This window comes from Tamandua tetradactyla, chromosome 18 (genome assembly GCF_023851605.1).
Source record: "Tamandua tetradactyla isolate mTamTet1 chromosome 18, mTamTet1.pri, whole genome shotgun sequence".
Classification (NCBI taxonomy): domain Eukaryota; kingdom Metazoa; phylum Chordata; class Mammalia; order Pilosa; family Myrmecophagidae; genus Tamandua; species Tamandua tetradactyla.
Window position 1 is genome coordinate 5,607,547 of NC_135344.1, and position 17,428 is coordinate 5,624,974.

Consider the following 17,428-nt stretch of genomic DNA (forward strand, 5'->3'; position numbering starts at 1 on the left):
ACAAGTTACACAACAAATTTTCATGCATGCACACACGTGCATATGCAAAGGTACAATGAGACCTAAAAGAACCAGCAAAGGCCTTATAAGAAAACCTACAAAAGAACTAAATGCAAGTAAGTGGTCATGTGATGTCTGCTCGGTGGGCAAATATAAGATATGAGCACATTTGAAACTAGGTACAATTGATCGCTATAACTACTTTTGTGGTATTAAAAAACAAAATCACCAAATAAATCAACCTAGTGTCAGCCACTATTGCACACACGCCCTGCTCCTCACAGAGCTGCACACCCTGGAGTCACGCAGGTTCTGGAGACACCCCCTCGGGGTCCCCGACGCCCGCCCCACTCAGCCCTTCCACCACCCCCAGCCCCTCCCAGTGTCATTTCTCTTCGGACACTGGTTCCTGACATTGTGCTGTACATTTGTTTATTGTCTATTTTGCCCCCACTGCAGCACCGTGAGCCACACTGGCATACAGTTAGCATTCAAACATTAACTGAAGAAATGATGAGCAGACCCAAGTAAACAAACCCAATCAAAATGTCAGAGGTTTTCAGATGAAGGAAAAATTCCTAGCTGTAAAGCAGGTAAGTAGTTTCCCTGTTGAGACGAAAGAGCTTTATTAACGAGTTAGTAGAGAGGTAAATAAGGAGAGTGTTTGAGGTTATGAATTAGAGCAAACTACCCACCAGGGACAGTCTGCGTGGGCAGCGGGGCGGGCACCCACCTGGTAGGCTATCTCCTCACAGCCTGCCGAGGGCGAGGGCGCGCCATGGCTCACCAGGATCACCTGCTGCGAGCCCGCCCCAGCCTGGCCCGCCAGAGACGGCTCCGTGAGCAGCGCCGGGAACTGCTGGCCCTGGAAAAGAAGAGTGCCATTCCAGAAGCCATGAGGTTATCAAGTCAAGGGATATTTTAAATGACCTTTTATGGTGCAGCCACTTTGGAAACGGAATTGGCAGTTCCTCAAGAAGTGGGATGGAGCGCGTGGCTGCACGACCAAGCAGTTCCACTCCTGGGCGTCCACTCAGGAGCTCTGAGGAACACCCCTTGAGCAGATACCCCTTTGGGGTCCCTGAAACGCTTCCCACTCAGCCCTCCCACCACCCCTAGCAGAGAGCCCCTCCATGGAGAGCCCCACCGTGGAGAGCCCCCCGTGGAGAGCCCCCCCATGGAGAGCCCCACCGTGGAGAGCCCCCCCATGGAGAGCCCCCCTCGTGGAGAGCCCCACCGTGGAGAGCCCCCTGTGGAGAGCCCCCCGTGGAGAGCCCCCCCGTGGAGAGCCCCCCGTGGAAAGCCCCCCTCGTGGAGAGCCCCCCACAGGTGCCTCTTGGCAGTGAGAAAACAGGATAGCCTCAGTATCCAAGGCTTAGAGAAAGGACCAACAAAATCTGGGCTATCCATACAATGGTCATTATCTGGACATAAAAAGGAAGTCCTGACACCTGCTCCTTCACAAATGAACCTGGACAACAGTGTGCTAAGTGAAGGAAGCCAGGCACACAAAACCCACAGATGGCCTGATCCCATTTCTACAAATGTCCAGAATAGTCCAATTCATCAGCAGACTAGTGGGTGCCAAGAGGAGCAGGGCAGAGGGTGAGGGTACAGGGAGTGGCTGCTAGGGGGGACAAGATCTCTTTTCAGGGCAATGAAACATTTCTAAAATTAGATTACAGTAATGGTTGTACAATGCAGCAAATACACTAAAAACCATTAACTTATACACTTTAAATGGGCAAACTTTTTGGTATATAAATTATATCTCAATAAAGCTGTTGAAATAGATATATATATATAAAAGATGTGTTTATATGGATAATAAAATTTTGGTATACCATTCCAGACTACGATGACCCCATTATCACCCAGCATGAGTTCAGCTGTAATGAGTCTGAACATGAGAGAAAAAGAGAGAATAAACGAGGTGGAGTGAGGGGAGTGGTTAGAGCAGAGAGGAAGTCGTAGGTTAGAGGAGCCAACTATGGATTACAAACACTGAATTTCTATGGGGTAGAATATAAAATTTATAAAATCATCAATGATTCTAAAAAACAGAGGGCTTCTAAAACAGATTTGGATTCCTTCTGACCCATACTCACCACTGAATAAAACTTTGTTTTTTTACACTCTATGCAACCCAAATACTATGTAATGTTTATTCTATCCTGACTAATCCAAATGCTTGAGAAGCTCATTAAATAAGTATTAGAAATAAAGGGGGAAAAGCATAAAAACTGGTATTTTTAAAGAGCATAAACTGACATTTGGGGAACTGATTTCATTCAAACTTTAAAAGAAACTTCTGAAATATTTTCCTTTTTTTTTTTTCTGAAATAATTTATTCATTAATTATACCCACCCAAGCTCACAAAATTTTGTTAGTTTCATGCCTTGGTTAAGGCTTCAGTCCATCAAAATTATCACTGCAAAAAATTTTTCCAACCCAAATCCTAAAGGTGTCAGCATCAAATAACAAAGCTGTAAAATATATGAAACAAAATGTCACACAACTGAAAAATGAAACAGACAAATGCACAGTTTTTACTGGAGACTGCAACACTCCTTTCTCAACAACAGACACAGCAAGGACAGAGGCAAACTCCTCACCACCATCAACCGACAGATCCGACTCTCACAGAACCCTCATGAGAGCAGAAAACACATTGTGTCCAAACACCAAGGCAGATCATGTCCTGGCTGCAAAACAAACCCCAGGAAATTCCAAAAAACTGAAATCAGAGTGTGTTCTTCCATTACAACGGAACCAGAAATCAGTAACAGTGAGATAACAAGAAAAACTACAAATACTTGGAAATCAGCACACTTCTAAATGATCCATGTGTCAAAGAGGAAGTCTCAATGGAAATTAAAATATATTGAACTGAATGAAAATGAAAATACAACATATCAAAACCAATGGGATACAGCTAAAGCAGTGTTGAGAGGGAAATTTATAGCACTAACTGCATACTTTAAGAGATGATGGAATGTCTCAGATCAATAACCTAATTCCCACATCAGGAATCTAGAAAATGAAGAGGAAAATAAACCTAAAGCAAGATAAAGGAAGGAAATAATAAAAATACTAACAGAAATCAATGAAACTGAAAACAGAAAAACAATCAAGAAAATCAATGGTACTAACAGCTATTTCTTTGAAATGATCAACAAAATTGACAAATCTCTAGCAGGACTGACAGATTTAAAAAAAAAAGGAAACATAAATTATGGATATTGGGGAAAAAACAAGGATATCAGTACAGTTCCTATAGAGAGCAAACAGATAATAAAGAAGTACTATGAACAACCTAAAAACATAAAAAAATGAAATGGAACTCTTTAAAAAACAAAAACTATCACAATTCACCCATAATGAAATAATTTGAATAGCCCTATAACTGCTAAGGTTATCAAATTCATAATTTAACCTCCCCCCCAAATAAGAGCTCTCAAAGGGTTTCTAAAGACTTCTACAAAATGTGAAAGAACTATGAGAAATACTAAATAATCCTTTCTTAAAAAATATAAGAGGACACAATTCCCACTCATTTTATGAAGCAAACCTAATATTACCCTAATGCCACAACCCAACAAGTACAAAGAAAAAAGAGAAAAGAAAACTGCAGACTAATATTCCTCATGAATATAGATGCAAAAACCCTTAACAAAATATTAGCAAATGGTAGTTAGCAATATACAAAAGAATTATATAGCATAACCAAGTGGGGTTAATTCCAAGGATGCAAGACTAGTTCAATATTTAGAAAATAAGTCTATATAATCCACCATATTAACAGGATAAAGAAGAAAAATCACAAGATCATATCAATCGATACAGGGAAAAAAATACTGGACAGAATTTAATACTCACTCATGATTTCTCTCAGAAAAATAGGATTAGAGTGAAATTTCCTCAACTAGATGAAGACATCTACAAAAAACCTGCAGCTAATATCATACTGAATTAATAATACTCAAAACCTGACCACAACCCAGCTGCTCTTGTACTGGTGAATGTTAAAATAATCTGAGGCAGACCGATGCCACGGAACCCGAAGCAGCAGTCAGAAGGAACCATTATTGATGCACACAGCAGCTGGGATGGATCTCCAGAGAATTATGCTGAGAGACAAAAGGTTATATACTGTATAATGTCATTTATCAAATATTCTTTCAATGACAAAATCACAGAGGTGGAGCACAGATCAGTAGTTGGCAGGGGTAAGGAGTGTTCTAGCTTTCTAGCTGCTGGAATGTAACATACCAGAGATGGGCTGGCTTTTAATAAAAGGGGATTTATTTTGATAGTTCTTCAGAGGAAAGGCAGCTAACTTTCATCTGAGGTTCTTTCTTACGTGCGAAGGCTCAGGGTGGTCTCTGTTGGCCTTCTCTCCAGGCCTCTGGGTTCCAACAACTTTCCCTGGGGTGATTCCTTTCTGCATCTCCAAAGGCCTGGGCTGAGCTGCGAGTGCTGAGATGAGGTATGCTGAGCTGCTTGGGCTGTGCTACCTTGAGATCTCTCTAAGCACCAGCCAATTAAGTCAAACGTCATTCACTGCAGCAGGCACGCCTCCTAGCCGACTGCAGATGTAATGAGCAACAGATGAGGTTCACGTACCATTGGCTCATGTCCACAGCAACAGAACTAGGCACCTTCACCTGGTCAAGTTGACACCTGAACCTAACTACCACAAGGAGGGACACAGGTGTGGCTATGAAAGATGGAGATGTCCTGTATCTTGAGTGCCCCAGAGTCAGTATTACTGGCTGTGATGCCACTCTAGAGTTGTGGCAACATGCTGCCACTGGGAGAAACAGGTAAGGGTACGTGGGATCTTTATTATTTCTTACAATTGCATGCAATTCACAATTATCTCAAAATTAAAAGTTTAATGGAAAAAAATGGAATACACTGCAATTTATCAGTTCTTTTGTGTTTCAACTACTATTCTTTAGTGTTCTTAATGCAAATGCTCTGATTTGACTAGCTACACCCACAGAAACAGGAACACAAATCTGCTACAACACCACAATCGAAACATCATTTATATGTTTTACTTGGATGCTGGAATTAGTGTCTGACCTGGCACAAACGCGCACACACACATTGCAGCAGGAGGCAACAAGCAAGGAGCATGAGCAAGAAGGAGGGGGCGAGCGCTCACCGGCTCACCTGCTCTGGCTATGACCCTGGAGTCATGCGGGATGGAGGGGCGAGTGATAGACGAGCTCCAGCCTTACCCCAGACCCCAGAATGACAGCACCTCCATTGTTAGGGAGACCCAGGAATTCTGACACACAACCTGGCTCGGGAAAGTCTGACCAAGGGCTTTGATAAGGCAGTCAAACAAATTCATCTGGGACAGAGCAGTCCCTTCAATAAATGGTGCTTGGAGAACTGGAAATCCATATGCAAAAGAATGAAAGAGGATCCACAGCTCACATCTTTATAAAAAGTTAACTCAAAATGGATTAAAGACCTAAACTAGAGCTAAAACCATAAAACTTTTAGAAGAAAATGTAGGGAAATATCTTATAAAACTTGTAACAGGAGGCAGTTTCCTATATCTTACACTCAAAGCACGAGCATTGAAGAAAGAAACAGATAAACGGGAACGGCTCAAAATTAAACACTTTTTGGGGTACAAGTGTAGTTCAGTGGTAGAATTCTCAACTGCCATGCAGGAAACCCAGGTTCAATTCCTGGCCCATGTATTTCCCAAAGAAAAAACAAATAAGCAAATGAAGAAAAAAAAAAACAAAATAAACTAAAATTCAACAACAGGATACTCGCATAGAAAAAAAATGAAATGTGACCCAAGCCACACAGCATACAAACAACAAAAACAAAAAAAGTAAACACTTTTGTGCATCTAAGAACTCTGTCAAGAAAGTAAAGAGGCAGCACAGCCTAAGTAATGGGAGACAATATTTGGAAACCACATATCAGATAAGGGTCTAGTATCCAAAATACATAAAGAGATTCTTCAGCTCAACAACAAAAAGACAAACAACCCAATTAAAAATGGGCAAAAGACATGAACAGACACTTCTCAGAAGAGGAAATATAAATGGCTAAAAGACACATGAAAAGAGGCTCAATTTCACTGGTTATTAGGGAAATGCAAATCAAAACCACAATGAGATATCATCTGACACCCACTAGAATGGCCAGTATCAATAAAAGAGAAAACTCGGCATCAAGGGATTGAGAAAACCTTCTCAACCAAAAGGGGGAAGAGAGAAATGAGACAAAATAAAGCATCAGTGGCTGAAAGAATATCCTGGAGGTTATTCTTATGCATTATATAGATATCCCCTTTTTAGTTTATGGTGCATTAGAGTGGCTAGAGGGAAGTACCTGAAACTGTAGAGCTAATGTTCCAATAGCCATGTTTCTGAAAGATAAATGTATAATGATTTAGAGCTTTTACAATGTGACTGTGTGATTATGAAAACCTTGTGTCTGATGCTCTTTTTATATCTACAGTATGGACAGATGAGTAAAAAACATGGGTAAGAAATAAACAAATAATAGGGAGAACAAAGGTTAAAATAAATCTTGGGGTTTGTTCATATGAAACTTTATCCCGCAAAGGACAGGCTAAGCCTACTTAAAATTAGGCCTAAAAGTCACCCCTAAGAGAACCTCTTCTGTTGCTCAGATGTGGCCTCTCTCTGCTGACACAGCAAGCAAACTCACTACCCTCCCCCTCTCTACATGGGACATGACTTCCAGGGGTGTAGACCTTCCTGGCAACATGGGACAGAAATCCTAGAATGATTCTGGAACTCAGCATCAAGGGACTGAGAAAATCTTCTCATCCAAAAGGGGGAAGAGCGAAATGGACAAAATAAAGTGTCAGTGGCTGAGAGATTTCAAACAGTCAAGAGGTTATCCTGGAGGTTATTCTTATGCATGAAATAGATATCACCTTATTAGTCAAGAGGTAATGGAGAGGCTGGAGGGAACTGCCTGAAAATGTGGAGCTGTGCTCTGGTGGCCATGTTTCTGGAAGATAACTGTATGACGATATGGCTGTCGCAGTGTGACTGTGTGGTTGTGAGAATCTTGTGTCTGATGCTCCTTTTGTTTACCTTATCGACGGACTAGTAAAAATATGGATTAAAAATAAACAAATAACGGGGGAACAAATGTTAAAATAAATTTAGTAGATTGAAATGCTGGTGATTGGCGAAGAAGAGGGTAAGGGGTATGGTATGTATGAATTTTTTTCTGTTGTCTTTTTATTTCTTTTTCTGAATTGATGCAAATAAGAAATGATCATGATGATGAATATGCAACTATGTGATGATATTGTGAATTACTGATTATATATGTAGAACGGAACGATCATATGTTAAGAATGTTTGTGTTTCTTTGTCATATTTTTTAAAAGACTTTTTAAATTAAAAAAATTAAAAAAAATAAGTTGAGTAGATTGAAATACTAGTGGTCAATGAGAGGAGGGATGAGGGTATGGTATGTATGAGATTTTTTTTTTCTTTTTTATTTCTTTTGCTGCAGAGATGCAAATGTTCAAAAAAATGATCATGGTGATGAATATACAAGTGATGATATTCTGAGTCACTGATTGTAACCATGTCAGGAATGTTTGTATGTCTGCTTGTTATCTACAATAATAATATTAAAAAAAAAATAGTTGTTATATGCAAATTTGGTAATAAAATGTAAATAGCAGCAAAAAAAAAAAGTAACCAAAGGTTGGCCACATTGTCAGGAGCACCTGGAAATAAACCCAATTTGTTATATTCATAATTTCACCAGAAGTGCTTTATTCTTTAGCAATTATCCACAATTCAACTACCCCATATAACTCTCAAACTAAACACTTTGCTTCGATGGAATTTTCAAGGCATTTAGGACTAAAGAGGGTCAAGATGAGTAAAGTTGGAAGAAGGGGCGGGCCGCGGTGGCTCAGCGGGCAAGAGTGCTTGCCTGCCGTGCCGGAGGACCTCGGTTCGATTCCCGGCCCCAGCCCATGTAAAAAACAAACAAACAAACAAAATATAATAAAACAAGAAAATGTTTAAAGATGTTTCCCTTTCTTCCTTCCATCCTTCCTTCCTTCTCTGTCTTTCCTTCCCTTCCTCCCTCTCTCTTAAAAAAAAAAAAAAAAAAAAAAAGTTGGAAGAAGGTTAAAAAAGGCATAAAATTAAGAAGGTTTGAAAACAGCATGGACCAATTCTAGTTACTATATTTATAAGTAACTTTTTGTTACTACAGAGTTAGCCTCTTTTCACCTGAATGAGACACATCCACTTCTGACTCAGTCCACAGTCAAAATCTGACCTTTCATTAAGACCCCCAAAACCACATTTACATATCTAAACATCAAGCTTTAAATGTTTGCACATTGTCAATTACCTGTAGTAACAGAGCTAAAAAATAAAAAATGCAAAAATTCACATAAAATAGAATTTCCTTCATGAACAGGTCAATACTGCTTTTTCTTCTCAGAACCAGAACTGGAAGTCATTTTGCTTTCTTGAATAGATTTAAGTGCATGTTTGCACCCCCATACAAAACAGCTAAATACTAGCCGCCAAGCAGCCTCCAGCCATCTCTCCCACCCCTCACATTTACTAAGTTTGGCAACTATATATCAACTCAAGTTTGCAACTGAAAAATAAATCTTTATAAACCACTAATTCTTTATAATTTCCCCCCCAAATTTAATGAAAGTCTGCGTTGAATCCCTGCGTTTTAACTTTCACTTCAACAGATTAATTTTTTTCAATAAACTACTTTTTTCAGCATCAAAATGATCGTCTATCCCACTTAAAATTCTATAGTTGGGCCATTTTCAAAGTATGGACTTATTAAAAGTACTAAAATCTATTTATTTCTAAACTTTTTTGCTATTTTTAACTTCTAACTTTCTATAACTGCACTCGACTTTGCCCTTTAGGATTAAACTATCTCTCTCTGTTTTTATGACCATTTCCTTTCTTGGAATTGAATAAGAAACAGTAAATATTTCTTGTATATTCAGTTATTTTCATGTCTTTTTTAACTGATAATAATGAAAATGTTTATTTTACTTTCTTTTAGGTTCCTTACAAGAGATCTTGATTTTTTTTTATGTACATGGAAGTAAATTTTAATTGCAGAATAATGCTGAATCATCTGATTTCTTTACACCTGATCCTTTCAGTACTGCTACTTTGCTCTTTCACTGGATTTAATGAGCACCTGTTGGTACTTTTAAGGGACAAAGAACCATGCCCTAAATACTTGTCACTCAGTGATTAAGAATAATCATAGTTAGAAACTGTTTTATTTCTCATGATTCTGATTTTCAGATCAAATTTTATGATCATTAACAATCACAATAAGTTACATATTCATAGGTATTTTCTTACATGTTCACTGATCTTTGAATAACAATTCCTTGTATTTCAAAAAATACCATTCATATAGCTAAGAAAGATTTTGGTCTGTTTTCAGTTTTTAAGTTTTCAGAGTATTACAATCAAGTTTGTCACCTAGCAGAAGAGATTCAAGTAAAGCTATATAATTTCTACTGGATAATTTTAATACGCTTTTCTGTATAATTTATACTATTTGAGTAATACAAATTTTTAAAACTTCCATATTTGACATTAAAAAAATACCTGGGAAATAATATGTATCTGACTTAACCTACAAAAGTTTGTTTGGAGACAGATAACTCACCTGGCTCATCTCCTGAAGCCATATGAAACTGACCACTAGTGGCTATGCTGCCGCCTTGGCCAGGCTTCTTAGCTGGGGCTGGCCCAGGGCAGGCCGGCAGGGTAAGGCTCGGGGTCTTGGGAAGGCCAGGCCGGCATGCATGGTGGCTGGTCCCAGGGCAGGAAGAGAAGCCCAGGCTGTCCAGGGGACAAGTCTGGAGCCCACAGCACAGGGGGCGGGTCGGCTGGAGGCAGGGCCTGGAGGCCACACCACAGAAAGCCCCATGACCCCAGTGGGGACATCCGGACTTTGGGTACAGGCAACCAGGACCTGCTGAAGTCTGTGAAGCACAGGACCCCCTGGACAAGTATTCTGGAGAAACTGGAGGTGATACATGAGTGGAAACAAGTCTGGAAGGCATGAGAGCCTGGGTTGACCAATGAGGGAAGTGCCCCAAACCAGGCTGCACTGAGCCATGTCACTATCTGGCCCTGGTTTGCAGTCACGCTTCATGCCACTGTCATCAGCTCATCACAGTCTTGGCATGACATCTGTCATACCAACATCTCAGTTGAGTCTCTGGAGCCCCTTCCTGGGGGTAGCAGTGCCTACCCAGCCTGATCCAGCCCACCCTGGCACTCATGGACTTTACACACACAGCCCAGCAAATACTGAGAACCACTGATTGAACTTGCAGTTTTTCAATTACAGCAAATAATTCTCAAAGGGATATAATTTAATAAGCAGAAATAAACTCTCACAGTCATGGAAATAAATGGCTTTCTGACTATTTCTGATCAAAAAGTTATTCAAAATCATGTAAGTTGATTAAAATTTACATTTAATCATAAGTTGATTATTTGCAATTTATCATAATGATTTTTTTCTAATTAAACTGTAAAAGATGTTTTCAGTGTTTTAGCTAAGCTAAATACATTATGTAAAAATGTACATTCTTTGAGTGAGAGCATCTACTTGTAGGAATTTTACATGAAAATCTGTATACCACTGTCAAAGCCTTAAAGCCACCCAGTAAGGAAAAAATTAAATAAAATAGAGCTGCATAACTAAATACTGTACAATATATCAAGAGGGGAAAATTTGCATGACATTATTGTACACACACACTCACTTCTGTGACAGCTCTCAAACACATATCTGCACACAAACATAAAGGTCTGGAAGGACAAGCACACTAAAACGTAATCGCAGGCCTGTCTGGGTGGTAGAATTAAGAGAACTTTTTTTTTCCTTTATATCTTATATTTTTCTCTATTGCCTGAATTTGCCCCCCCTCTTTACATTTAACATAACACTCTTGTGCTGATTTGAAAAGATGTATGCCCCCTAGAAAAGACATGTTTTAATCAAAATCCCATTTCATAAAGGTAGAATAATCCCTATTCAATACTGTATGTTTGAAATTGTAATCAGATCATCTCCCTGGATGATGTGATTTAGTCAAGAGTGGTTGTTAGGTCCGCCGCCCCGCCGTGCGGCGCCCATGCCCCGCAGCAGCCGACCCGCCCGCCCTCCTTCTCCCCTCTTCCCCCTTCTGCTCCAGGGGCTCTCCAACCACCACGGTGCCCTCTCCCGCCTTCACCGGCTCCTCCGCCACCAGCCTCGACAGCCTTGCCACCCTCACCTTTCCTCCTCCAGAACACCTACTGGGGGAGTGGAGACAATACAGAGCAGCTCCCGGAGCCACGACAGAGATCAAAGGGACGGCGTACCCCATCCTGGAACAGCTGACTGTCTGGGAAAACCAGCTCCGGTGAGATCACCGAGGGGCGTGGGCTTTCCTGGGCGGAACGGCAAGCGGCCGGAGTCCCTCCCTTCCTCCTTCCCAGGCCAGCTGGCAGAATTGGGCAGGCAGTCCCCTTGGGCCGTGGCGGCTGGCGTCCCCACCACGCGAGGCCCCTCGGACCAACTGAGAGAGTTGGGTCGGAAATCCCCAGACTGCGGAGAACGGTGACCAGGGGGTCCCTTCGAAACATGTGACTCCCTGGTCCGGCTGGGAACAGTGCACTCTCCCGGGCTGCGACAGCTGGCGCCCTTCCGCCACGCTTGGCGCCCCGGGCCAACTAGGAAATTCGGTCGGGCGCTCTCACGTGCTGTGGTGGCTGGCGACCCTCCCCGCGTTTGGACACCCGGGTCGGCTGGCACTCCTCCAAGATGCTTCAGCTGCCGAACCTCCCCTACAGTGAGAGTTTTCCAGAGTTAAAGGACCCACAGCAACTTTTACTGGTGGATCCCGTAGACAAACGTGTGCCACGAGCACCACCTACTGGGCAGGATAAGAAAAACAGAACCCAGAGATTTCACAGAAAAATCTTTAAACCTGTGGGGTCCAACACCCAGGGAAATCTGACTAAATGCCTAGACGCCAGCAGAAGATAACGGATCATGCTCAGAAAATTGAAAATATGGCCCAGTCAAAGGAACAAACCAATAGTTCAAATGAGATACAGGAGCTGAAACAACTAATGTTGAATATACAAACAGAAATGGAAAACCTCTTCAAAAACGAAATTGATAAATTGAGGGAGGACATGAAGAAGACATGGGCTGATCAAAAAGAAGAATTGAAAAACTGAAAAAACAAATCACAGAGCTTATGGAAGTGAAGGATAAGGTAGAAAAGATGGAAAAAAACAATGGATACCTACAATGATAGATTTAAAGAGACAGAAGATAGAATTAGTGATTTGGAGGATGGAACATCTGAATTCCAAAAAGAAACAGAAACTATCCGGAAAAGAATGGAAAAATTCGAACAGGGTATCAGGGAACTCAAGGACAATATGAACCGCACAAATATACGTGTTGTGGGTGTCCCAGAAGGAGAAGAGAAGGGAAAAGGAGGAGAAAAACTAATGGAAGAAATTATCACTGAAAATTTCCCAACTCTTATGAAAGACCTAAAATTACAGATCAAAGAAGTGCAGCGCACCCCAAAGAGATTAGACCCAAATAGGCGTTCCCCAAGACACTTATTAGTTAGAATGTCAGAGGTCAAAGAGAAAGAGAGGATCTTGAAAGCAGCGAGAGAGAAGCAATCCATCACATACAAGGGAAACCCAGTAAGACTATGTGTAGATTTCTCAGCAGAAACCATGGAAGCTAGAAGACAGTGGGATGATATATTTAAGTTACTAAAAGAGAAAAACTGCCAACCAAGACTCCCATATCCATCAAAATTGTCCTTCAAAAATGAGGGAGAAATTAAAACATTCTCAGACAAAAAGTCACTGAGAGAATTTGTGACCAAGAGACCAGCTCTGCAAGAAATACTAAAGGGAGCACTAGAGTCAGATACAAAAAGACAGAAGAGAGAGACATGGAGAAGAGTGTAGAAAGAAGGAAAGTCAGATATGATATATATAATACAAAAGGCAAAATGGTAGAGGAAAATATTATCCAAACAGTAATAACTCTTAATGTTAATGCACTGAATTCCCCAATCAAAAGACATAGACTGGCAGAATGGATTAAAAAACAGGATCCTTCTATATGCTGTCTACAGGAAACACATCTTAGACCCAAAGATAAATATAGGTTGAAAGTGAAAGGTTGGGAAAAGATATTTCATGCAAATAACAGCCAGAAAAGAGCAGGAGTGGCTATATTAATATCCAACAAATTAGACTTCAAATGTAAAACAGTTAAAAGAGACAAAGAAGGACACTATATACTAATAAAAGGAACAATTAAACAAGAAGACATAACAATCATAAATATTTACGCACCGAACCAGAATGCCCCAAAATACGTGAGGAATACACTGCAAACACTGAAAAGGGAAATAGACACATATACCATAATAGCTGGAGACTTCAATTCCCCACTCTCATCAATGGACAGAACATCTAGACAGAGGATCAATAAAGAAATAGAGAATCTGAATATTACTATAAATGAGCCAGACTTAATAGACATTTATAGGACATTACATCCCACAACAGCAGGATACACCTTTTTTTCAAGTGCTCATGGATCATTCTCAAAGATAGACCATATGCTGGGTCACAAAGCAAGTCTTAACAAATTTAAAAAGATTGAAATCATACACAACACTTTCTCGGATCATAAAGGAATGAAGTTGGAAATCAATAATAGGCGGAGTGCCAGAAAACTCACAAATATATGGAGGCTCAACAACACACTCTTAAACAACAAGTGGGTTAGAGAAGAAATTGCAAGAGAAATTAGTAAATACCTAGAGGCGAATGAAAATGAAAACACAACATATCAAAACTTATGGGACGCAGCAAAGGCAGTGCTAAGAGGGAAATTTGTTGCTCTAAATGCCTATATCAGAAAAGAAGAAAAGGCAAAAATGCAGGAATTAACTGTTCACTTGGAAGAACTGGAGAAAGAACAGCAAAGTAATCCCAAAGCAAGTAAAAGGAAAGAAATAACAAAGATCAGAGCAGAAATAAATGAAATTGAAAACATGAAAACAATAGAGAAACTCAATAAGACCAGAAGTTGGTTCTATGAGAAAATCAATAAGATTGATGGGCCCTTAGCAAGATTGACAAAAAGAAGAAGAGAGAGGACGCAAATAAATAAGATCGGAAATGGAAGAGGAGACATAACTACTGACCTCACAGAAATAAAGGAGGTAATAACAGGATACTATGAACAACTTTACACTAATAAATACAACAATTTAGATGAAATGGACGGGTTCCTGGAAAGACATGAACAACCAACTTTGACTCTAGAAGAAATAGATGACCTCAACAAACCAATCACAAGTAAAGAGATTGAATTAGTCATTCAAAAGCTCCCTAAAAAGAAAAGTCCAGGACCAGACGGCTTCACATGTGAATTCTATCAAACATTCCAGAAAGAATTAGTACCAACTCTCCTCAAACTCTTCAAAATAATCGAAGTGGAGGGACAACTACCTAATTCATTCTATGAAGCCAACATCACCCTCATACCAAAACCAGGCAAAGATATTACAAAAAAAATAAACTACAGACCAATCTCTCTAATGAATATAGATGCAAAAATCCTCAATAAAATTCTAGCAAATTGTATCCAACAACACATTAAAAGAATTATACATCATGACCAAGTAGGATTCATCCCAGGTATGCAAGGATGGTTCAACATAAGAAAATCAATTAATGTAATACACCACATCAACAAATCAAAGCAGAAAAATCACATGATCATCTCAATTGATGCAAAGAAGGCATTTGACAAGATTCAACATCCTTTCCTGTTGAAAACACTTCAAAAGATAGGAATACAAGGGAACTTCCTTAAAATGATAGAGGGAATATATGAAAAACCCACAGCTAATATCATTCTCAATGGGGAAAAATTGAAAACTTTCCCCCTAAGATCAGGAACAAGACAAGGATGTCCACTATCACCACTATTATCCAACATTGTATTGGAAGTTCTAGCCAAGCAATTAGACAAGAAAAAGAAATATAAGGCATCAAAATTGGAAAGGAAGAAGTAAAACTATCACTGTTTGCAGACGATATGATACTATACGTCGAAAACCCGGAAAAATCCACAACAAAACTACTAGAGCTAATAAATGAGTACAGCAAAGTAGCAGGCTACAAGATCAACATTCAAAAATCTGTAGCTTTTCTATACACTAGTAATGAACAAGCTGAGGGGGAAATCAAGAAACGAATCCCATTTACAATCGCAACTAAAAGAATAAAATACCTAGGAATAAATTCAACCAAAGAGACAAAAAACCTATACAAAGAAAACTACAAAAAACTGCTAAAAGAAATCACAGAAGACCTAAATAGATGGAAGGGCATACCGTGTTCATGGATTGAAAGACTAAATATAATTAAGATGTCAATCCTACCTAAACAGATTCAATGCAATACCAATCAAAATCCCAACAACTTATTTTTCAGAATTAGAAAAACCAATAAGCAAATTTATCTGGAAGGGCAGGTTGCCCCGAATTGCTAAAAACATCTTGAGGAAAAAAAACGAAGCTGGAGGTCTTGCACTGCCTGACTTTAAGGCATATTATGAAGCCACAGTGGTCAAAACAGCATGGTACTGGCATAAAGATAGATATATCGACCAATGGAATCGAATAGAGTGCTCAGATATAGACCCTCTCATCTATGGACATTTGATCTTTGATAAGGGAGTCAAGCCAACTCACTTGGGACAGAACAGTCTCTTCAATAAATGGTGCCTAGAGAACTGGATATCCATATGCAAAAGAATGAAAGAAGACCCGCATCTCACACCTTATACAAAAGTTAACTCAAAATGGATCAAAGATCTAAACATTAGGTCTAAGACCATAAACCAGTTAGAGGAAAATGTAGGGAGATATCTTATGAATCTTACAACTGGAGGTGGTTTTATGGACCTTAAACCTAAAGCAAGAGCACTGAAGAAAGAAAGAAATAAATGGGAGCTCCTCAAAATTAAACACTTTTGTGCATCAAAGAACTTCATCAAGAAAGTAGAAAGATAGCCTATACAATGGGAGATAATATTTGGAAATGACATATCAGATAAAGGTCTAGTATCCAGAATTTATAAAGAGATTGTTCAACTTAACAACAAAAAGACAGCCAACCCAATTACAAAATGGGAAAAAGACTTGAACAGACACCTACCAGAAGAGGAAATACGGATGGCCAAGAGGCACATGAAGAGATGCTCAATGTCCCTGGGCATTAGAGAAATGCAAATCAAAACCACAATGAGATATCATCTCACACCCACCAGAATGGCCATTATCAACAAAACAGAAAATGACAAGTGCTGGAGAGGATGCGGAGAAAGAGGCACACTTATCCAATGTTGGTGGGAATGTCAAATGGTGCAACCACTGTGGAAGGCAGTTTGGCGGTTCCTCAAAAAGCTGAATATAGAATTGCCATACGACCCAGCAATACCATTGCTAGGTATCTACTCAAAGGACTTAAGGGCAAAGACACAAACGGACATTTGCACACCAATGTTTATAGCAGTGTTATTTACAATTGCAAAGAGATGGAAACAGCCAAAATGTCCATCAACAGAAGAATGGCTAAATAAACTGTGGTATATACGTACGATGGAATATTATGCAGCGTTAAGACAAGATAAACTTATGAAGCATGTAATAACATGGATGGACCTAGAGAATATTATGCTGAGTGAGTCCAGCCAAAAACTAAAGGACAAATACTGTATGGTCCCACTGATGTGAACGGATATTCGAGAATAAACTTGAAATATGTCATTGGTAACAGAGTCCAGCAGGAGTTAGAAACAGGGTAAGATAATGGGTAATTGGAGCGGAAGGGATACAGACTGTGCAACAGGACTAGATACAAAAACTCAAAAATGGACAGCACGATAATACCTAATTGTAAAGTAATCATGTTAGAACACTGAATGAAGCTGCATTTGAGCTATAGGGTTTTTTTTTGTTTGTTTTTTACTATTATTACTACTTTTATTTCTTTTCTCTATATTAACATTTTATATCTTTTTCTGTTGTGTTGCTAGTTCCTCTAAACCGATGCAAATGTACTAAGAAACGATGATCATGCATCTATGTGATGATGTTAAGAATTACTGAGTGCATATGTAGAACGGTATGATTTCTAAATGTTGTGTTAATTTCTTTTTTTTTTCTTTTTTTTCTTTCTTTCCGTTAATAAAAAAAAAAAAAAGAACTCTAAGAGGCATTTTCCAAAAAGGAGTGCCAAAGCGATATGAGTGATAAGATTGCAA

The 17,428-nt window shown here is 39.5% G+C and overlaps 1 protein-coding gene across 9 annotated transcripts in view; it reads right to left on the reverse strand.

Annotated features, from left to right (window-relative positions):
- ZNF236 (zinc finger protein 236) overlaps positions 1-17,428 on the reverse strand; it is a 190,625-nt gene that overhangs the window by 33,489 nt on the left and 139,708 nt on the right. For 8 of the 9 annotated variants that reach the window (XM_077135205.1, XM_077135204.1, XM_077135198.1 and 5 more), the window contains one exon: positions 734-865. The exons of the other annotated variant lie outside the window; for it this stretch is intronic. In XM_077135205.1, coding sequence (XP_076991320.1) covers positions 734-865 — 132 coding nt within the window. The remainder of the gene's footprint in view (positions 1-733; positions 866-17,428) is intronic. 9 annotated transcript variants of the gene reach the window in all.